The sequence below is a fragment of the Apteryx mantelli genome, chromosome 9 (genome assembly GCF_036417845.1).
Source record: "Apteryx mantelli isolate bAptMan1 chromosome 9, bAptMan1.hap1, whole genome shotgun sequence".
NCBI classification, from domain to species: Eukaryota; Metazoa; Chordata; class Aves; order Apterygiformes; family Apterygidae; genus Apteryx; species Apteryx mantelli.
The window spans coordinates 2,462,557-2,484,929 of NC_089986.1; the positions used below are offsets into that span (position 1 = coordinate 2,462,557).

Sequence of the window (22,373 nt, forward strand, 5' to 3'; positions counted from 1 at the left end):
AAACCATGCCGTGCAGCAACACCGGCTTGGAAGAGAGCAGCAAACAGCTGGATCTGAGCCGCTCGCAGAAGGGCTGAGAAAGAAGAGCTCACCATGGCGCCGGCTGCCTTGCAAGACGTGGGGGAGCCAGAAAAAGCGCTCGGTGCGTTTCCCCTCCTTTTCTAGCAAGGAAGACAGTGGGATTTTTAAGGGAGAGCAAGCCGGCAGGGGAACGGCAGGGCTCCCCGGCATCGGTGCGGGATGGCAGGAGAGAGGAGGTCATCGTGGGTGGCCACCACCGGGCACCACCACCACCAAGGTGCCCCGGCAGCTGGCTCCGGTCCCCCTGGCGCGAGGACGATGCTCAGGCTCCAGCCCCTCCTGCGGTCGGGCTGCGGAGGCTCCTGCTTGCGCGCGGCAGCGAGACCCCAAGGAAAAGAGGAGAAGAAGGAGCAGAGGAGAAGGAGCGCAGGGATTTGAAGCAGCCTGAACCACCACGTTTCTCCGCGCTGATGAAGGCTGAGTGCATCAGCACGCAGGAAACATTTAAAACCAAATGCAGCTCCTGGCTAATGTTAATTTTTATTTTCCTGAGGACTAAGTGGGACCCTCATAAAACTTACGCAAAAGCCGAAAAGATGCTAAATGCATTCACACTTTAAATAGCCACAGAGACGCGTTCCTCTTAGGAATGCATCACGCACAGCTTAGCCTGCCGCTGCCCTACCTTGGCTAACCGTGGCCGTTTGGAAGTACCTGTGCTCCATCTGGGACAGGCTTCGTTCCTCTCTCCGCAGGAGGAGAGCCGCTGAGCGGCGCTCCGTAAATCCTGCCCCTCCGCCTCGTTTCTTCACGGTCGTCTCCCCGGCCTGAGAAAACAAGTTCTCGACTGCAAGCAAAACGAGCCCATTAGAAATCAATCTGAACTAATTGCAGCTGAACATAAAGCAGTTTATGGATTGCAAATGTTTCTCTTTCCCTCAGAAATATTACTACGGTTAAATTGCTTCCTAGATTCGTACAGAGCGCTTTGCCTAGGTAGGAAAACGTGGAAAACCATTTCTGCAACTGAACGGCTCGCACGTGTAGAAAGGTTCTCCTGCTCCGCACTGCGAGCCGGCCGGCTGCGTGGGGCCGGGCCGAGCCGGGCGCGGGGCAGCATTCCCGCGGGCGCAGCAGCCGGAGCGGGGGCCCCCGCCACGGCAAGGGCAAAGGCGGTATGGCTCATTTATACGCCGTATCAGTGATATTTCTTTTAATTAATTTTGAGTAATTATGGTCACTTAAAACGGGGGGGGGGGGGATATCAAAAGCATTTAATTCGTTAGCCTATTGTCTTCCTGCTCTTCTGGGTTCAATGCTGTGGTCTTCACCCAAGCAAAACTTCTGCTGCAGCCCACAAAGCCCCTGGAAGCACACATGGATATTCCCCGGACGGGGACGGCGGTGGCGTTTACATGTGGTTTCCATTGTCCCGGCTTTAACCTTTCAAAGGCTTTTGGTTTTTTTTTTCAGAATACTTTATTTACATTTTCTTTAAAAAAGAGTATGTTTACCTTCTTCCTAAAGTTTACCACATGTCAAAACACTTCCAAATCTAAATGTTTCATAAAAGAGAATCGGCCTAATAAATAACGTAAGCACGTTAAGTAAATGAACGCAAAGAATGGCGTAAAAAGAAACCCGTTCTGGCTATTCGCAGCTATTTTATAGAGGGCTGTACGGAGCGCTCTCGTTTTCAGCCCGTTATCATATCTCGGTAAGTGCCGGCCAGATTTCCACTGCTTGGACGCCTGCTCGACTGCCACCCGAGCGCTGCGCGAGCGCGTGGCCGGTGGCGCCCGGCCACTTTGCAGGACGCGGCCTCCGCTGCGGTGCGGCTCGCGGCCCCGGGGGGCTGAGCCCTCCGCTGCCGGGAAGGGGCTTGCACCCCGCACGACCCGCTGGCACCCTGCGAGGGTCAGGAACTAGGGAAAAACGGGGGGGGGAAAAAAAAAGCCCAACTATTTCAGTGGCCAAACCGAGGAGCCCCTTCCAGAAAAGTTGTTGCACCTCGCTGTGGTTGCAACCAGAGCTCAAAGGGTTTTCCAAGAGCGTGGCCAGCTCCTCCTGTTCGGGTCCGTGCTTCCACCAGGAGCCATCCCCAGGCGCCTCCTCGCCGCGGGCCAGCCAGCCGTGGCCTCCTGGCAGGAGAAGACAGCAGTGGCTGCAGGCTGCCGGCGGCACCGCGGGGAGGGTGGGTGCCCCCGGGACCCGCCGCAGCGACCATCCTAGGCTAAGGCAGGTGGTGGGAAAATTTAAAAATTCGGGGTTCCCAGGGAGCAGGAATCACGAAATTGCAGCATTGCCCCTTGCAGGGCGGCACAAGAGCAGCCGGTGCGACCAGGCGGCCAGGACGGCGCGGAGAGGGCGCAGGGCCGGGCGGGCTGCGGGGAGGAGGCCAGCGAGCGCTGAGCAGCTCCTCGCCGGGCGCGGGCGGCTCTCGCCTCGCTCCTGGCTTCTGGCTGCTTTTTCCCAAACACGTAGAAGCACAGGAGAAATTTTCAGTGAGGCAAACGCCGGGGCGCCAGCGTCAGCCGGTGCAGCGCGCGGGCACGGGCCATCCGGCACGCAGTCGCCATCCGGCACGCGTTGCAGACAGGTCCGCGCCCAGCCCCGCGGTGGGAAGCGCACGTGCGGAGCCGGGCTGGGAATACTGCTGTGTAACACGTGGAACGGCAGCCGCGACCGCGACGCAGCTGGATTTTCTTAATGCATTATTAAAACTATTATCTTCCTTCTCTTAATTAACTCGAGCAAGACGTTCGTGAAGGATGAGATTATTCTGGTGCCGTGTTTTACCAGCCGCAGGTTTCTATCCTCGTTGGCTTGGTGACGGTTTTGGATGCTGCCAAGGTCAGAACGGTCCTTGCCGAGAGTGCTGGCACCCCACCAGCGTGCTCGGTACCTCCTCGTCCGAGAACCTGGTGCCGGCGTTTCCCCGGGTGGTTTTTGCCGGGGTAAAAGGAGGCTGCTTGGTAGCATCACGTCGCTACGCAATGAACGGTATTACTGCCTGATGTGCAAAGACCGTAAAACCTTTGTCATGAAGGAAAACGTTTTCTCCCATATATCTTTCATAGCTGTGGTATTAAAAAGTTTAAGACGTATAGAAGGAGGGGTAAATTGAATAGGCTTACAAGACAGGAGGCAAATCTCATTTGGATACATATTTTCTTCTATTGTCTTACAGAAAGAGCAGGAAACTTGGGGCCATGGTGACAGCAGAAGGGACGGCAGACAAAGCCCAAATTTCCTACTTATGGGGTCCGCAGAGGTCGGGAGGTTGCACAGCACGAGTTATCATCGGCGCAAAGCGGCGGTTCTTCCTTTTGCACTCCTTTAGTTCCCCTAAGCAAAAACTCTGGTGTGACTTGAAAACATTGCTGCTGAAAAGGAGGCTGTCCTCCGAAGCCGCGGGCGAGAGCCGCCCGTCCCCACCGCCTCGGCACGCGCTCAGCCGAGACCCCGCGGGCGGGCGGGCGGGCGGGCGCGCTGCGGCCTCGGCCCTGCCTCCCGCAACGGGCGGCTCGCGCGCGCCGGGCGAAAACCGCACCGCGGAAGCCTTCGCCGGCACCCGGCACCCAGACACAAAGATCAGCTGCCAGCGGGGGCTCTGGGGGTTTTGCGTTTTTCGTTACTCTCCGTCATCCGCAAAAGGCAGGGTGGTTTGGCGCTGAGAACACGGTGGTGGGCGCTGAGCACCTCTGCTCGCTTTGCTGTCAGAAACGTAGCTTTTGCCCAGGCAGCGAAACGAGCAACGGCGTGAATACATCCTAAAAGCCAAAAAACCTAAATACTGGGCAACTGACCTAGCGAGGCTTGTGAGGCAGAAAATTCCCAGAATTTTCTTCTTTCTCACTAACTTAATTGCCTAAGGAATATCTGGAAAGGAGAGCAACTGCTCTTTCGAAGTGTGAGCGGTGACAACTCACATTTCTGAAAACACTTACTGGATCCTCCAGGGCAGTTCAAGGGCAAAACCAAGGGCAGCTGCAGCTTAAATATTTAAAACGTTAAAATGAGCAGAATTTTCTCCAGGTCCTTTCAGAAGTTTGTTGCACACCTCGAAGGAGCAACAGTGCTACAGATCTGGTTTTAAAAGCATACATAGTAGATGCCCTTTAATGCTCACTTTTACCTCTTATTATTTCACAGTGAGGACGAACAGGCTCAGAAATTGTGAGAAAGAGACAATTAAAGAGGGAATGAAATGGGAACTGCCAGAAAATTGGACAAGTATCAATATTTACTGCAGCAGGACTTAGTACAGTGTGTACTGTTACCAAAAACCACATTATTTATTCCTTGAGTATTCAGCTACAGTTTACTCCTAGGACTACTGTGTTCTTAAGGACAAATTATTCTTCCCCAGACCCATCAGTCGGATAGCAGATGTACCAGAGGGCTGTTCTGACGCTGCTCTTCCGAAAGGCATGTTTAAGTGCACTGGTTAAAAGCTTTGCCAGGAATAAAGCTGAGTTGCTAGCGAACAATACTGGACACACCAGTTTTATACATAGTATTTAGCACACTTTTATGGTCTTTTTCTAAAAACAGGGCTGCTCACACTGGACAAAATAGCTGTTTCTTTTTTTCTCCTTTTAAGTGTTCTTTTATTGAAAACAAACTGAAATATATGAGAGGCGTTAGCGTGGCGGTGGCCGGGGCTTTGTGCAGGACATCTGGCTGCCAGCTAGCTTTCCTGCTCACCTAGCAGTGTGATACTGCAGAGAGACAACACGAGGCGGAAACCGCTGCTTCGCCGCATCCCAGTCCGCACCGGCTTGTGCTGCGAACATGCGATCGGCTCTGCGAGGACAGAAACAGGTGTTGACTCCTTCCTACATGATTTATTTGATCTCTTCTCTAAATTCTCTTCTCATGTCACTTACATCTCCATGTAAATCCCACGCTAAAATTTTATCTACAGAAAGCATACATTGTATATGCATCGGCTGGCTCACAAAATATCCATAATTAAATTTCCGGAAACCTACATTTTTTTATGTAAGTTCAGACACTCTAAGAAACAAAATAGAAACAGAAGAGTTCTGGCCGACTTCTGTGGCCTATAGACTTATTAAGTCTTCCCGTCCAAGGAAACCAGGAATGTCAGTATTCCTGTCCAAAAATATCCTGTTAAGACTATTTTAATTTAATCACAGCTGCGCTAAAAAATATCCAGTTCTCTTATACCCTCCAATCACCTTCCTCTGTTACGATGAAAGTACATTTTTCATGTTTTTTATTACAATCATCTTGAAGACAGACACGCCAATATCTGGCCATATTGTAAAGATACGAAATTCGCAGTGTATATATCCATCACAGTTTATGTTACGCAGCATCAACAGCCTGCACAAGACTGTTAGGCAACTGCGTTTAAACGAGCTGTATTTTAAAGAGAGCAGGTAACGTGGGACAAGGTTGTCTGGAGCACGCTTAGAGACCGCGCTTCAGCCGGGCTCGCAGCGCCGGGCTGCGAGATGAGGCAATTGCGCCCGTATTAATTAACTTCCTCGTGCAGGGATCAATCGACACCGCCGCTAGTTTTATTGACTTTATCATTAGCAGCATCTTACTTTTGTTTGAATAAAGCTCCTTCGCCTAACGTAAAATCCATCATTTTCCGCCCGCTGGTAGCATGCAAATTGCCGGAGCCCGTTTTCCCGGTGCTCCTCGCAGAGCTCCTTCCCGCCCGCAGCTCCCCCTGGAAAACCCGCGCGGCGCCGCGCAGCGCCCCGCGGGGGCCGAGCCCGAGCCCGAGCCCGAGCCCGAGCCCGAGCCCGAGCCCGGCCCGCGGCCGCTTCCCCGCCCGCCGCGGCCCCGGGCAGGCGCGCTGCGCGGCCGTGGGAACCGCGCGCGGCCGTGATTTATTTCCCCGCGCGGGATTTGTTCACCGCGCGGCCCCGGGCGGCGAGCAGCGCTCCGCGCTTCGGCGGGGGAAAACATTTCGAGGCACTACGCTTTCCTCGCTTTTATTACCTGAGGGAACTTGACAGAACTTGTAAAGACACATTTGCCGCGTTACTTCCGCCGGCCTCTTTCCTTCCAGAGAAAGCCGAATTAAAACGTCGCGTTAGGTTTTACGAAGCTGCAACTCCGGGAAACTAATATAAAGCGGCAACAAAAGATGCACGGGGGGGGGGGGGGGGAGCAGCGCTTCCTCGTCGTGCTGCGCGTTTGCTGCGATTTTTGGGCAGCGGCAAGAAACATGCAAGCTCTACAAAAAGGTATAAACGCAAAAAGAAAGAATATCACTGATGATTTAATATTAACAGTACCAGAAGTGACGTTAAACCGTCCGCTAAAACGTTACCCTTTTCAGTCAATAAATCGCAAAGTGTCTTAAATTCATTACTTGGCACTTATTGAAATTTTGTGACGTCGAAAATGGATTAACAAAAGTGAAGCAAACCTGAGTGAAACAAAATATATTGTACTGACAACAAATGTAATGAAATAACAGCATCTTTTTTTTCTTTTTTTAAATAACTTAAAATACACTAGAAAAAATATGGTCAATATAAATAATTTTGTTTTCATGGAGAACAAATAGATACAAAGCCCGTCCATACCAAAGTTCGCTTAGAAGAGCTTTCCCTCGTGGCAAAAAGCACTAAATTCATGAGGGTCTGATCGCAAGCTGGGATAACAACCACCAGCTTCAAGGTACCCCAGATTAAATAGCTATATGTCTTTCAAATAAAAAAAAAATCACAAGATTACGTGAATAGATACACCTTTATGAGATAAAATGTAAATGTTTGACAGTCAACTATCAATTCACAAGTTATAGCCAAAATAAACTTTGTTCGTGTGTATCAACATATTTTACATGTACCTAGTACCTCTCACTGGAATTTGCCGTTGTGTAAAGTGGTGGTTGGGAATTAAATGCTCTTTTTCTTTTTTTCTCTTTTTGCCCTCAGGACAGCAGGGAGCCGGCACGGAGAGGACAACCCCGCGCTCCCGAAGCTTTCCGCTCCCTTTTATTTCAGAGGTGGGACAGCAAACGACCAACAAAGATTTAAGAGTGAAAAAGGTAGTGCTTGATCTCTCTCTCTCTTTCTTTTTCCCTCTGAGATTAAAAGAGAAAGAACCCAGCCACATTTGTTTGTTTTGTTTTTCTACTAAAGATGAGGGTGAAGTGCAAGTGAATCAAAGGACTCCATCAATGAAATACAAATACATGCAACCCGGAATTCTGCTGGAGGAAGCATCCCGGACAGTTTTCCCATTAGAAATTCGCAGAGAAATCATTGTCTCTTTCTTCTTTTTTTTTTTTTTCTTCGTCGTCGTCTTTTTTTTTTTCCCTGTTCTTTTTTGTCGCCATTCCAGACGCGGCTGTTAAACTCAAGTATCTGATGCAACGTGAAAGGAGGCCCGCCTCTCTTATCAAATTTCTCGTATTAAAGTGAACTTCGCAGAAAAAAAAGGTCAGTTTCAAAACCTGTGAACTTCCCAGCTGCGTGTCTAGTTCCTCTGACTCTTTAAATAAGTATATATCTGCCGCCAGTTTCTCCTCTGCCGCTTTCACCATTTTATTTTTTTTCCCCTCTGTTCGTTCGTTAAAAAAAAAAAAAAAGAAAAAAAAAGGGGGGAAAAGGGAAAGGGGGAAGGGGAGGGGGGAGCGCCCGCGGGGGGGGGGGGGGGGCCGCGGGCGCCGGTCACAGCCCCAGGGCGGCGGCGTGCTTCTTGGCCTTGAGGCGCAGGTCGGCGATGCTGGAGTTCTTGCTGGTGGTCTTGGCGGCGGCGGCGGCGGCCACCACGGAGGCGGCCGAGGCGGACTCGGCGGCCAGCGTGGCGAGCGGCAGCCCGAAGGGCGGCGCGGGGAACATCATGTAGGGCGCGTGGGCCGCCAGGTGCGGGTGCAGGTGGTGGTGCGCGTGGGCCACCGCGCTGTCCAGCTGCAGCTGCGCCTGCACCTGCAACGACAAGGGCGGCACGTTGCAAGGACCGTCCTGCGGGGCGCAAAGCAGAGGAGACACGGCGTTAAGTCCGCGCCGCCGCCGCCGCCGCCGCCTCCCGTCCCGCACCCCCCCCCCCCGCCCCGACGGCCGCCCGCCGACTCGCCTGCTGGAAGGGCATCCGCAGCGCGCCCACGTTCACGTACGGCGCCACCCGGCACGCCTCGAACTGGCTCGCCGCTCCGATGAGCACCCCTGCAAGAGGCAGCGGCCGGCCGCTCAGCGCCGCCCCGGCCCCGCGGCGGCCCCCGAAGGGGCGGCCCCGCCACCGCCACCGGGTCGTGCTCCCCCCCCACGCGGCAGTCCGCGCGTCCCCCCCCCCGCTCCGCCGGCCGCGCTTCTCCCGACGGGGCGGCCCGTGAGTGCCCGCCGTCCCCAACGCGCTTGCCCCGAGGGGGCGGCCCGCAAATCCCCGCGCGCCCCGGGGACATGTTTCTCCCAAGGAGGCAGCCGCCGAGTCCCCGCACCCCTTCCCCCGCGAGGGCGGCCACCGAGTCCCCTCACCCGCCCGGGCCGCGCTTCCCCCGAGGGGGCGGCCAGCGAGTCCCCTCAGCCTCCCGCGGGTCGCGCCTCCCCCGAGGGGGCGGCCGCGAGTCCCCCTGGCTCCCCCAGACCGTCCCCGCGACCCCCGACGTGCCACCCCCCCCCCTCCCGCGGGAGCAGCCCGCGACCCCCGGGCCGCGCGTCCCCCGAGGGGGCGGCCCGCCGTGCGCAGCCTCCGCGGCGGCCCGCGGGCGCGTACCTTTGTGGAGCTGGTTTTCTTGTTTGCGACATTTGGCTCGTCTGTTCTGAAACCAAACCTGCGGACACGGGAAACGGCGGTCACGGCCCCGGCGCCGCCGCGGCACCGCGCTGCGCCGCGCCGGGCGCCCGCTGCGCGCCGGCAGGCAGCGCTGCGCCTGCTTTATCCGGGCAGCCGGCACTTAGAAGCTCAGAAACGAAAAGGAAGCACAAAAATAGTAAAGAAAAAAAAAAAAGAAAAAAAGAAAAACAGAAATCGACCTTCGCAGACTGCTGGTTCTAGATAAATTAGTTTCTTAGCCCTGGTTTCATCTTTCCGCACCAGAGTCCCAAAAGACCGAAATCACTCCCTGATATCTAATACTACCTTGTGATAATGGGTTTGGATGTTTGCACTGTCAGACCTGAGAAGAGCGCGCTCATTAAGAGCCTGTAATATTAATTAGCTTTATCTTCAAAAAAAACCTAAACACCAAAGTGTTTAATGACTCACTTTTGGGGGGTAATTACTGTCATAAAAGCTTCACTACAAAGAAGTCCAGAATTTCCCTGTTCCTCTGTGCAGCAGAGTGTGGCACAGAAGCGGAATAATTGTCTCATTATCATGATAATCTAATTTACTCCCATAGAAAAGGCTGCGAGTGAGACAAGAACATACTTTTAATATTGGAAATAGAATTGTTAAAACACATTTCCAGAATAAACTTCTGCTCACTGAAAGACGAGAGAGAGGGAGAGAGCGAGCGTGTTTAAGACATTTCTGTTTAAGAACAGACCTCTGCATTGCATCTCAGCAGCCACATCCACCAAGCAATCCTTCCCCCACGGCCAAAAAAAGAAAAAAAAAAGAAGAAGAAGAAGAAGAAGAAAAATCTTTTTTGAGGTCTTACTTTAAGAGACAAATATAAATGTGAATTTCCCCCGCCCTGTCATTTACTTTAGCCGAGCAAAATCTGCCCAACGGCCGTGCTCGCCCGCAGCCTCCCGTGGAAATGCGCATTCCATAATTTACAAATTAGTGCAGATGCGAAGCAAAATATTATTGCAAAGCGTTTTCCGGAACGATTTAAAGGGAACGGGTTTAATCTATGTAAATCTCTAAAAGTTATTATGCACCCCGCGATTTGGCAGAATAGGAGCGCGGATTATGTGCTAGCGCGGTATTCTTTGTCGAGCAAACATCCAGCAGAAGGAAGCACCTCCCTTTAAATTTTTCATAGAGAAGTTGAAGCTGGGCAACTTTGTTTTGCTTGGTTTTGTTAAGATTTGTGCAGCATAAATAGGTGGCTGTCTCAGCGGAAAACTGCGAAGCATGGGAGAGTAAAAAAGAAGGCTCTTTTTTGTGAGGCTGCGATGACAAAAGCTGCTTATTATTACTTTTTCGGTTCAACGTGACTGCTCTGTTTATGTCCTTCCCCTCTTACGAGATGCAGGGAAACCCCATAAGAATTGTGCGCATAGTTTGGTGCAGATGGTGGCCTACAAGCACAAAGATTGAGGGGGAGTTATCTGTAACAGCAATACTTTCTAACAGCTGCAGATGTTAGGGGCCTAAAACTACTCCATGTGTTCAAACAAATAATGACCATCATTTTCTCTTCTTTTATTATTAGAACGGAAATACACTGAAACAGTTACATTTGTTCTAATTCGAAAAGTTACCTTCCTCTCCATCCCGGCAAAGCCCAAAATTTAATGTAGGAGAAACTCCCAGACAAGAGCACGGCAACCGCTTTGCCAAAACTTTCGGGGGGCAGCTCGAGGTTAAGCGCGCAGATTAAATAAAAGGAAGCTGTGGTTTCCCTGTAAAGGGGAACGCTTTAAATAGCCCGTTTTTACTGTACATTTTTATATTTCGTAAATCTGAACAAAGCCGGTCTGTGCAATTTTTCTCCGTTTTCCTGCTGCTTCCCTCACTCAAGGTTTAAGAACCACGACGAGCAACGGACTGTAAATATTTGCACTTAGCGGTTACTAATTTAGTTTATGGGCAGCACAGCTATAAAGGTAATTGGTACATCCGCCTGCTAAGCCCCTGCGCGGGGAGCCGCGCAGCGGGAGCGCCGTGGCGGCGAGCGAAACGCGCGCTGCGATCCCCGCCGGGGCGGGGGCGGCGCGCTGCGCGCAGCGGCCGCGCGGAGCCAAACCGCAGCGAAAGAGGCGAAACGCCGGCAAAAAGAGGCGAAAGCCGCGCAGGGCACGGAGGCGATGTGCAGCTGCGCCGGGAGCCCCCTCCCGCCCGCGGGGCTCGTGTCGGGCAGGACCGAGCGGGCTCTGCACACGCACATACACACACGCACATACACACACGCACCCCGGCCGCCTCGCTACCTGCACCCGCGCCTCGGAGAGGCCCAGCCGCTGGCTCAGCTCCTCGCGCATGAAGGCGTCCGGGTAGTGGGTCTCGTCGAAAAGCCGCTCCAGCTCGTTCAGCTGCTCCAGGGTGAAATTCGTCCGGCTCCGCCTCTGCTTGATTTTCGTCTGCCCTTCGTCCTCCATCGCTTTCGCATCCTCCTTGCGCTCCTTCAGCTCTGGGGACACTGGGCACGAAAGGGGCAGTCAGACCCGCCGGGCGGCCCCGGGGGCTGGCGGGGGGGGGGGGTCAAACCGCGGCGGGAGCCCCCCGGGTGCCCGCGGCCTCTGTCGCGACAGCCGCTTTTCTGGGCAATATCGCCTCCCGGCGCGGGAGGTCGGGGCCGGCCCCGGCGGCTGCAGGGCCCCGGGGCCGGGCAGGACCCCCCCCCGGGCCGGGCAGTGCCCCCCCGGGCCGGGAGCCCCCCCCCCCCGGGCCGGCCGTGCCCCCGGAGCCGGCCTGCGCGCCCGGGCCGCGCTAGGCCCCGCAGCGGCCGCGGCGTTTCCCAGCCCCTGCGCTCGCCTCCGCTCGGCCCTCGCCGCTCGCACCGGCGCCGCCGCCGCCCCCCCGGGGGGGCCCCGGCCCGCCGCGGCAACAGGTCCCGCGGGGGCGCCGAGCTGCGCGGCCCCTGCGCGGCCCAGCGCTGCCTTGGCGGTCCCGCTTTTTGTTTTCGTTGCTCGGTTTTCCGCTAGAAACGCGCTCCAGGCCGGCGGGCGACACACGCGCGGGGGGCTGCGCGGGGGGCCGCGGAGAAGGGCCCCGCTCAGCGCTCCGAGCGGAGGTAACTGCGCTCCGCTCATTAGCAGAAATTCGTTCCCGAGCCGCTTCCGGGGGGCCGCGATGCGCCGCGCAAAGGCGGCTCCCAACAAAAGGGCGGCCGCGCTGCGCGGCTCCCCGCGCTGCCGCTCCGCGCTCCGCCCGCGGCGGGCAGCGAGCCGGCCGCCTCCGCGGCGCGCAGCGCGGCGGCTCGGCACCCCCGCGCCTCGCCTGCATCCGCGGGGAAGCGCCCGCAGCCCGCGGAGCGGAGCGGCGCGGCCGCCCGGCGCTCGCGGGAGCCGCGGGGAAGCGAAGGGGCCGGCGCCCCGCGCAGCTCCCCGCCGGCAGCGCAACTTCCCGTTAGAGTCTACGCGGCAGCGCATCGCGGTTGCGGCAAGTTCATTCCGCTCGTTCGAATATTTTTAATGCGAACTTCCAGGCTCGCCGCGCATCTCCCTTCGCGGGGAAGGCAGGGGAGCGCGCTGCGCAGTGCCGAGCCCCCTCCGCCCGCCCGCCCGCCCTTCCGCGGGGCTCCGCGGCGCCGGCCCCCGACGGGGCGCGGGGAGGCAGGCAGGCAGGCAGGGAGGCAGGGAAGGGAGGGAAGGGAAGGGAGGGAAGGGAGCGCCGCCGGTGCCGCCGTTACCGTCGCTGAGCTTGGGGGTGGCCGCGCCGGCGGCTCTGTCGGCGGCGGCGTCGGGCTCCCGCGGCGGGGAGCGCCCGGCGCCCGCCCGTGCCGCGGGGCTGCCCGCCTCGTCGCGGCCCGGTTCCGCCGCGGCGCCGCCGCCGCCGCCGCCGGGCTCCCGCGGGCCGCCGCCGCCGCCGCCGCGCAGGGGCCCGCTCTCCAGCACCTCGCGGTAGGTGATCAGCTCCTTCTTCTCCTTGGCCTTGGGGTCAAACGACTTGGAGACGAACGCCGTGAGCTCCTCCATGGCCGAGGCTCAGGGGCGCGCTGCCCCGGCTCGCCGTGCCGCCCCCCCGGGCGGGCATCCACGGGGCGGGGTGGCGGCGGGGCCCCCGGCCGGGCCGTGCCGGGCTGCACTGAGCCGAGCCGAGCCGAGCCGAGCCGAGCTGCACCGAGCCGGGCTGCACCGAGCCGAGCCGAGCCGGGCTTCACCGAGCTGCTCCGCGCCGCCCGACGTGCAGGGCCGGGGCGGCTCTCCGCGCCAGCGCTGGGGTCTGATAGCGACGCGGCGATTGAAGTGGCACTATTTATACTTTGCAAAGCCGGCCCCTCGTTCCCGGCGAATTACCTCCCCTCGGAGCGCTCAGTGGACCCCTTCTCCGCGGCCGCGCCGCGCCGCGCCGCCCGCCGCGGGGCACTGCGGCCAGGGCGAGCGCCGCCGCTCCCCGCGCCGCCGCGCGCCGCCCTAATTAATTTAATTAGGCGCGGGCCCGGCGCGAGGGTCCCGGGCGAGCGCGGCGCGCGGAGCGGGGCCGGCGCTGCGGGGGAGTGGCCAAAGCGGGAGGCGGCGGGGGGGCGCGCGGGCTCCGCGCCCGCGCAGCGCGGCCGGCGCCTCCCCGCGGGGCCTCGGTGCCCCCGCGCACCGCCCGCACGGGCTCGGCGGCCGCGTAGCGCGGAGCCCGAAAAGTTCCTGCGTGGCCGCGCGGGCCCCCCGAATAAATCGCAGCCTAATTGACAGTGACAAATACAGTCGCGTCATTAACGTTCTCTCATACGGCAAATTGAGGCATCAGATTAGACAGAATTACGCTATTTATTGCTAATACTGATTTTTTCCTTTGTTGTTTAAATCCCATTAAGATAGTACTTTTATTGACAGAAGTCATCTATTTTGCACCTTTGGTAGAATTCTAATAAATTATTCAAAATTGTTTAACTCTTGCTTAGGTATTGATTTTTCATTTGACCTTTGGAAAGATGACTTTACATAAAAGAGTGTTTATTTACTAGAACAGGTACAGTATTTAGAATTTAATTACCATTTCTTCCGATCCAATTATGCATGCTTCGGCCACAATGGGCCATAATTTACTTTTACTCTGTTTTAGCACTTTCAGAAAACAAAACAGGTCACGCCGTCATTAAAAGACAGTCCTTTCGCCTCGGTCTGTTCCAGCTGACATTTCTGATACTGCGAAGTATCGGACTGCGAGACACCAACGGGGAAAAAAATCAGCGTGTCGTTACCCGACTTTAAAGATGCGAGGGGAGATCATTATCCGCGGCTCTTTCGTCACTGCGCTAGGTACCTCATTATGAAAGACTTCCTAATTACTGCGAAAGGGAGAGTGTGCTGGGAAACTAACGGTAAAGTAACAAAATTCGTCAGAAGCCAGAGGAGCCCCCGCGGGAACGGATTCCTGGGAACGCGGTGGGCCCGTCCCTCGCCGCCTCCGCGGCTCCCCGCGGCTCTCCGCGGAGCTGGCCGCGGCCCCGCGCTCGTTGCAGAGCCGCCCCCGGCCCAGGCGCTGGGTGCGCGCAGCCGGGGGGACACACACACACGCTTTCCTTTCTGCCAAGGGGGGATATCTCAGTGCAACCGGAATGCCAGGAAATAGCGAGCCTCTTTAATTACTTTTGGCTTAAATGAAAAACTATAAATTTTATTTTCTCTCCCCTCCCCGCAGCCCCGCCGCCTCCTCCTCCTCCTCCTCCTCCTCCTCAGCCTCCACCGGCCAAAACAATCTCCCTAGCTGAGAAAATAATTTGCGCCCGGCCTCCCAAGCCCATCACCCCCAGGGAGGGCGAAACGCAGCGCTTTCAAGCAATTTGCAAATAAATCACTGCAATTTTAATCACAGCGCACCCTCCAGAGCCAGGGCCCCGTGGCTTATTCCGGCGCTTCTGGCTGCAGAAGGGGCGTGAACGTGGCGGCCCGGCTGCGGTGGGGGAGCCCCGGCTCGGCGCCCCATCCCCATCCCCGGCCCCGGCCCCGGCCCCGGCCCCCGCGGGCGCGCACGGCGCTGCGCAGCGCGGCGCGGCGCTCGGCCGCCCCTCGATCGATGCCTCTGCGCTCCGCCGCGCTGCCTGGCCGCGTGGATGCGCTCGGCGATGGCTTGGCTCCGCCTGCCCGCCGCCCCAGGAAGGCGCTGCGCTCAAACCGGGCAGCCGCGGGCCGCGCCGCCTCGGGACCCGCCGGCCGCGCCGCCGCGGCGCTCAGGTAACCGGGCCGGGCCGGGCCGGGAGGGGCCCGCGGGCCGCCCCTGCCGCCGTCGCCGCGGGGGCCGGGAGCCGCCTGCAGCCGGGCTCGCCGAGCCGCGGGCCGCGGCCTGAGGGGCGGCGGTGCGGGCCGGGCCGGGCCGGGCCGGGCGGACGGGCCCGCGTTGCCATGGCGACGCCCAGGCCCAGGCCTAGGCCCAGGCCCAGGCCCGGCCCCGCTGGGCCCCTCCGCGCCCTGCCCGCCGCCGCCGCCGCCGGGGTTTCCCCCTCGGGGCTGAGGCGGGCGCCATGGTTTGCGGTCGCAGACGCGCGTGGCCTGCGCGGGCGCGGCCCTCTCGGCGGGTGTCTGCCGGCTCCGGGGTCAGCGAGGAGCCCGAGCGGCTTGCCCCTTCCAGCCCGGTTTTGTTCGTGTGTCCCCAAACTGTTCCGAATGCGGCGTGCCTTAGTGTCGGTGACGAGGGTTGCCCCTGTCCCTGGAACCCGCAAATAAAACTCTTTTTCAGTTCATAGCATGGTAAGAGGAAACTCTTAGCTTTTCTGTTAGTTTTTTGTTTGTAGAATCTTACTTTCCCACCGCTCATCTGTGAAAACTCGACTGAAGAAAGCATGCAATTCTGCTTCGTATGTGATGTGCCTATATGTACATATCTATCTATATATGATGTGTTTTTACTAGCAGCACTCAGTCAAGGTATTTTCATTTTACAATTCAGCTAACCGCAGCTCTGAAGGCTACTTCTTTCACTTTCAGATACAGAAAGAACACTTCTTGGAACAGTCTAGCTGTTCCAGGGATTCAGGCTATTTTTAAATTCATTGTTATTTGAAGCTGTTCAGCATAATCCTTTACCCAGTAAGTATGGACAGTGTCTAGAACTTGATTTAAAAGAAATATTAGAAGTTGCGTCATAAAGTTCATATAAACTTAAAAAATCCCTAAGTTTTTTTCTGAAAAACTGTTACTTTTTTACATTCTTGCTGTTTAATGAAAAATTGGAGCAAATACTGATTGTTTTTGCACTTATCAGCTTATCTTGACTGAGCTAAGCTGAGAATCTTCATAGTTCTTATTGCCTTCAAATATGAAAAATATAGTCATACTGTGGAAAGCCAGTTAGTAGAACTAAGTATTGAGCGAAAGGTGGGTTGTGGAGGCAGCCTCTTAGTAGATGAGGGCCTTTACTGGGGTTTGAGAACTTGGTTCCATTCCCAATTTTGCTCTTAGCATCCTGGATGACCATGGGCATGTCATGTCTCCTTAAGCCTAGCTTTTTTTCCATATTTAACTTTGAAATCTAGAAATGTGAAGCTGAATCGAAGAGTGTCACTATTAAAAATTGTTCATTTGTGATTCTGAATTGAGGTAAACTTTCTTCAAGTTCAAAATCAGTAGCTTTGAAAAATACCATTGACATTGTCAAAGAGAAATCCCTTATTTAACCAAACTATAGTGTTATGGCATGTCCAGTGCCAGTGGAGTCTTGTTCCTGTGGTGTATATTTGAGTGTAACAAAGTAACTGAGTTTCTGTGATTCTTTGATCTCTAGTTCTTTTGTTTGTTTCTTTTTCCTAAGATAAGTGGTTACGGTAGCTGTACTGGTAGATGTGATTTAGGTGTTCCGCCTGTAGTGGTCTGGAGACTTGACTAAGGGAAAGAAAGACCATTAGATAAGTATTTAATAGCAACAACAATTCAGGTTGTTGTTCGTAAGAACAGTTATCTTACTTTTTTGATCAAATCTCTTTGTCTACCAAGAACAATTTTTTCTGAGTTTTTGAGTGGGGAGAGTTTCCACATAAAGTACAGTCTTGGTGGGGATACACTCCTTGATCTGTACGCACTGGAGCTGTCTGAGATAGACTTTTACCCTCTGCCTGTTTATCATCCCCCCTTTTGGGGGGACAGATGTTGCGATTGCTAGTATCACTGTGAATCCCACTGCCTAGGTAGTGAGCATGTTCATCGGGAACTTTGAATAAATTTCGCTTCAGTTAGCATTGTTTTCTCGCTGGGGCTTGTCAAGCGCTATCTCATCCTGACTCGTTGATTCTCCCCCATATATGTACATGCACAGCTTGCTGGGAAAGAAGGGGGTGCTGAGGTGCTCGCGGTGTTTGTTCCGATGTGATTGGTTAGAATTTCTTCAGAGGTCTTGTTTGCAGAGATGCTATATAAACAGCGTATGTGGTTAGTGATTACTGCAAGTCACTTGTGATCAGTTTCTTAGTAACTAACAAACACAAACTATAATAAAGACTTGATGTCGAACAAATGTGGAGGTTATTTTGTCTTTATAACAGCTGTCTGATTATGATAACTAAAGATTTATATCATCTAATTGGATATTGTGCTGAAGCGTAGCCTGCTGTAGCAATGTTTACTGGGTAACAGCCTCTGTGATTAAAACTAACAATACTATCTTCTGACAATCTACATCAGTAAATGTAAAAATAATTTGAGATTGATGTTTGTGGAAAATATACAAGTATCGTTTACTTGAAATAATTCTAAAAACTGTAAAACAAGATTGGACAAGTTCAAATCAATGATTGTATGTTTATTACATTGTAATGTGTACCTTACTCTCTGAATAGTGTAGGTCTTTTTTAAGAAATGTCTGTTGCTTGCTTCATATTTTACCTATCTTTTTCTTTGCATTTTTACATTCAGTGTTGGGAAGTTATTTAGCTGTTTGCAGGTGAGCTTAATAGCACTGTTTATAACTTTGCCAAATGTAAGGAGTTGGTTTGAAATTTTTGATGCTGGTGTTTCCCCTGGCAAAATGTGTGCATGAGAGCATGCAGTTATTTGTTTTAATTTCAGCCAAAATTGAAATTAAAAACCAATTAAACCAAAGCATGAGTTTCCAGAAACAAGAGTTTTTTTTTTTTTTTTAAGCGCTTAAAAAAAAAAGAAGAAGAGAAGAAAAAAAAAGAAAAGTCAGGAGACCTTTCTTTTGGATACTCCAGCATGCCTGTGCTCCAGAACAGGGACTTTAACAGCTGGACCTGATAAGTTTTATCATCCTATTGAGAAGCTGTTCAGTTTTAGACAAATTGTAAGCCTTCAAAAAGTTGAAGTTTACATATATTTGGTAGAGCTTTCAGAAATATTTAAATAGCTGATTAATTTGATGATCCAGCTTGGGGTTCAGCATGAGTGCAGCTGCCGGGGGTCCTCATATCTGGAGACAGCATCTTCTGAACTCTGTGTTTGTTTCCGTTTGACCAGAGCAGTTTGATTTGAATTCAGAAGCGGGCGAGGGAATACACTGAGGCTGGACGAGGACTACCAAGAGGGAAGGTCAGGGCTGAGAGGTGGACAAGAGCGAGCCTCACTGTTGGGAGGGTCAGAGAATCTCTCCCCACAGAAGCCTGGAATGTAACCTACATTTTCAGAGTTTTACCATTCATCTGCTGTCAGCAATTGCTAATAAAACTCTTCCTTCTCCTTCTAGTACTGCTCTATAGTCAGGATTTAAAAAAACAAAACAAAAAACCCTACTGCTACTGGGAGTTACTTTAATATGATGCAACTGGTAGCCCACAGGCTGCTGCTTGCCTGTTGTTTCTCAAATGAGGTGGAGAATAGTAAACACTTAAGTGCTGATTCTTGTGCCTCACCAGGCATTGAGAACCTTATCTTCCCCCATGTCTGCACATAAGAGGGAGGAGTTGGCAGGAGCCTATCACCTATTGCAAGTGCATATGGCCTAACATTTATATCTGAGAAATATAAGGGTAAGGAGCCTTAAAAATGGGATCCAGTCTCCATAGCTATAAGGGTGAACTGTCTTATGTCACTCTGTTAACCCAGTGGTAGAAGTCTTTGTGGTGGATCTACAAACTTTGTCTTGAAACATATGGTTAGAAAAAGCCCATGAGCTTCAGCATATGATGCCATGTAATGAGTCTTAATTTTTTTTTCTAGTGTGCTTTTTAGAAAAAATAGGAAGCAATATATGGATGCATACAGGCCCTGTGCTTTAATGGCTATTAGGGTTTCAGACAATTATTTAAAAGGTGGGAAATACCAAAATTAGGTAACCTGAGCATTCTTAGTTTACCTCCTCCGTCTGTGGATACTGTTATACAGTCTTGTTTGTGGAAACGGTTTATGGACCACTGTTGACCTGTCAAAACAACTCTTCCATCCGTAAGGCTTCAGCTGGTGTGACTGATCTACGTTGGCAATCCGTTTTTCCAGGTCAGTTCAGGAATACGGAGGGAGTAAGCTGTAGCCAGGCGGAGTGCTAGCCTGATATAGGTCTTGATAATTGACTGCTTTCAAGTGCTATGTTTACAGGAGGTGTCTTTACAGGAAAATGTGTGATGTGATGAAGGATGGTCTGAAGACCCCTGGTAAAAGATAGTGCCTGCCACACTAGTTTGTCAACTGCCTGTGTGCTCCCAAGATATCGCTGTGGGAGGGAGCTACTAGGACTGATGTATTGTCCCAAGATCAACAGCCTGCTTCTGGCAACCTCTTTTCGGGTGAAAACCCTAGAACACGCAGGGAATCAGTCACCTGCATGCCTTTGTCCTGTAGCTCTTCCACGGTAAACCCAGTGCTTCCTGGAACTGCTGAGGCTCAAGTCTGGGTGAAGTAGAAGTGTTTTGCCTGTGTGCAGTAGGGCTGGCCACGTGGTGAAACAGCCCATGGCGTGGAGGAGTTCTTTGGTCCTGAACACACAACTGAGATTTACATAGTATGTGTCACTAGCTTGATGTGCTTCTTAATCCAGTTATGTGTCCAAATGAAGAAAACCTGATGGCAGGAAAAGAAGGAAGTTAAACAGCAGATAATATATATGTTGAAGTGTAATGTTCTGGCTCATAATGATATCCGCATCAAGTGGTGAATATCTCAGCAGAAATGTCTTTTGTACTCTGGATTTCTCTGGTCTCTTTCATTAATCTTGCTGTCACGATCCTTGGTTTGTGAGCTTTTAACTTAAAATCCATGCGTTGTGGTTTCATCTTTATGAACAGTTCTACTTAAGTTTGAGATTCAGGTTCATCTTCATTTGACGATTGTTCTATCAATACATATTGAAAGAGTTTTATTTTACTGTTCAATAAGTGTTAGTATCTTAGGGTTCTGTAAAGCTTTTACTGGTAGTGGAAAAAAATAAAGCAACGGCACAAGATAGTGTGTTGATAAAAGTTAACCTTTCTCCACAGAATTATAAATTAATGTCATTTATTTAAACAAGATAAAATGGTCTTTAAAGTATTGCTTTTTTTATCCTCTCCAAATCTGTGTGGAATACCTTTAGTAAGACATTCAAAATAACATTTTATTTTTAAAAATAATCTTGCAGAGCATGGCATCCTTCTAAAGTTCTGCTGTTTTAGGTGCATGGAGATTTGCTGGGTTTAGCTGGATATTTCAAAAATGCTTTGCTTAGATTGTTAGCTGAATGCCCAGTTGTAATGTACTGAAAACTAAACCTGTTGAAAATTGAGGTGGGTATACAAACAATGTGGCAAAGCTTAGTCATGACTAATTTGTTGGCACTCCTGGCTGCAGGAATGGAGTCGATAGCTCCAAACTGCGTGCCTGAGATCCATGCATGATCCGCAGAGGTTTGGATACATAGGAATGAGAGTTACATGGCTCTTTTGATTGTGATAATAGATAAACTCTTGTAAACACCAAAAAAAAAATCCAAATACATGCCGTCTTGTATTTCGCTTTAAACAATTGTTGGATAAGATATGGAAGTCATGAAGTAGAAGTCAGGTCGAGGACTTGGCACTTTCCAGGAGAATGTCCCTTTGAGCCAGGACCTGTGCTTGCGGTAGCGCTCTCGCTCCAGGATTCGGGCAGCCCTTGCGACGCAGCAGACCAGCTTCTGCAGGATGCGAGCAGTGTGTTGTGACCAGAGCTTCACCTGTAGGTTTGCTGTGTCTCTGGCTTAGTTTTTAACTGATATTCTGTTAAACTCAATGTTGTCTGTATATTTGTTAAATTTTGAATGTAACTACTTGGAAGACTCCCTTGGGAACTTGGTCACGGCATGCTGACTTTGTGAATGCCATACCTGCATAGGTGTTTAGATGTCTCAGTGTAGGGTGGTAGCCGGTATGATCATGCGCAGAATCGGAATTTTAGCTGTCTTGGGAGCTTAAGGGTGAAAATTTATGTTTAAGAGATTTTTATCCGTGGGCTAAGCAGGGCTTTTTGTCAGTCATACTCTTTGACCTAAGGGCCTAAAGTAATCAAGACTTGTATTTGCATATAAGCCTAAATGTGCTTAACAGTGAATTTCTCTTTTGTTCTGTTTTCAGTCTCTGCCCTGGAGATTAGGGTCTGCTGCCAAGGTGATAAAAGGTATGAAGAAGGGCGGAAGTTTGTATGCAGAAAATACAACTTGTATGTGCTAGGAATGTGAGGGCCCATAATATTTCACTGTTGGTTAAAGACAGATGATGCTGTGGTAAAATATATGCATGATTTAGCTTCTGCTGTTGATATGAACATCAAAGAACTACAGGTTCCTGTTTTCCTAGTACAGAAGTGGTTAGGGAGCCTTGAAATAACTGTTTCTTCTTGGGAAGAAGGCTTCTCACTAAGTGTCATTAGTTAAAGTGCATGAAGAGGAATCTTAAGTTTTGGATGGACAGGGGTAGTGTTGCTGGATCAAAAATAGTTTTAAAACATTATCCACTTTTTTACATCCTGAAAGATTCGAGAAATATAGCATTTCTTTAATCGGAAGATGACAGCAACAAAGCTGATCTCTTATGAGTTCCAAACCAAGGAAAGATGATTGTTTTTGTAGCAATGAAATGAATGGCAGTATACAGGCTTTTTTGTTTACGGTTCTATTAGCAAAGTCTGTAAACTTGAAACTTGATTCAGGTAAACATCTTGGAGATCAAGAAACGTGTCTGAAGTTCAGTATTTTTAGTTCTGATTTTGGAATAAAGCCATTTAAAGTTGTGTTCAGACTAAGCACCAAAATCAGCCTAGCTCTAGTATAAAATAATTTAAAAATAGCTTTCTAGAAAATATTTTCTAAATGTATGTTTTGATTATGACAAGGAGAAACAAAAACATACGTAAAACACAACAGCAAGTAGTTGTTGATTTCAGTTACTGATATAACTGACTGTGCAATGAAGATAATTATCTTCCTTTATAACTTTAATTTAAACATTAAATATATTATAATGATGACTTCATATCACCTTAATGTGAAATTTCAGGTATTGGAAGTACCTGCATACACATTACTCTACTAATTTTTTAGAAATTTTTGTCTATGTTTAAAAATGTATAAAGAAGTTGAAGGAAAACATGTTTTGATTATAATGATGGATTTTATCAAAACATTTATCTGTGTTTAAATAATTGAGATATCTTTTGAGAAAGTTTAGAACAAATATTCAGTACCATAATAAA

The 22,373-nt window shown here is 51.7% G+C and overlaps 2 protein-coding genes across 3 annotated transcripts in view; one reads left to right on the forward strand and one right to left on the reverse strand.

Annotated features, from left to right (window-relative positions):
* Window positions 1–7,691: 7,691 nt before the first annotated feature.
* Window positions 7,692–12,802, reverse strand: SHOX2 (SHOX homeobox 2). 2 transcript variants are annotated; one of them, XM_067302225.1, is made up of 5 exons: window positions 12,485–12,802; window positions 11,064–11,272; window positions 8,734–8,791; window positions 8,098–8,186; window positions 7,692–7,949 (listed from the first exon to the last, which is right to left on the reverse strand). In XM_067302225.1, the coding sequence occupies exons 1-5, from the start codon at window positions 12,768–12,770 to the stop codon at window positions 7,692–7,694; spliced, it is 900 nt and encodes a 299-aa protein (XP_067158326.1). In that variant the 5' UTR covers window positions 12,771–12,802. The 2 variants fall into 2 exon arrangements, with proteins under 2 accessions (XP_067158326.1, XP_067158325.1); XM_067302224.1 differs by having other exon boundaries at window positions 7,692–7,985.
* A 2,075-nt stretch (window positions 12,803–14,877) lies between these two features.
* Window positions 14,878–22,373, forward strand: part of RSRC1 (arginine and serine rich coiled-coil 1) — a 170,664-nt gene continuing 163,168 nt past the window's right edge. The window contains exons 1-2 of the mRNA XM_067301560.1: window positions 14,878–14,963; window positions 21,257–21,299. The gene's annotated coding sequence lies outside the window, so the exon portion shown is untranslated. The remainder of the gene's footprint in view (window positions 14,964–21,256; window positions 21,300–22,373) is intronic.

What these genes read in the sequence shown, in the direction of transcription:
- SHOX2 (XM_067302224.1), bottom strand. Translation starts at nt 12,770, where the DNA reads ATGGAGGAGCTCACGGCGTTCGTCTCCAAGTCGTTTGACCCCAAGGCC. An exon ending in CACCCCCAAGCTCAGCGACG is followed by an intron (nt 11,273 to 12,484) that starts GTAACGGCGGCA and finishes TTTCGTGCCCAG; the next exon opens with TGTCCCCAGAGCTGAAGGAG. An exon ending in TGCGGATGCCCTTCCAGCAG is followed by an intron (nt 7,986 to 8,097) that starts GCGAGTCGGCGG and finishes TGCGCCCCGCAG; the next exon opens with GACGGTCCTTGCAACGTGCC.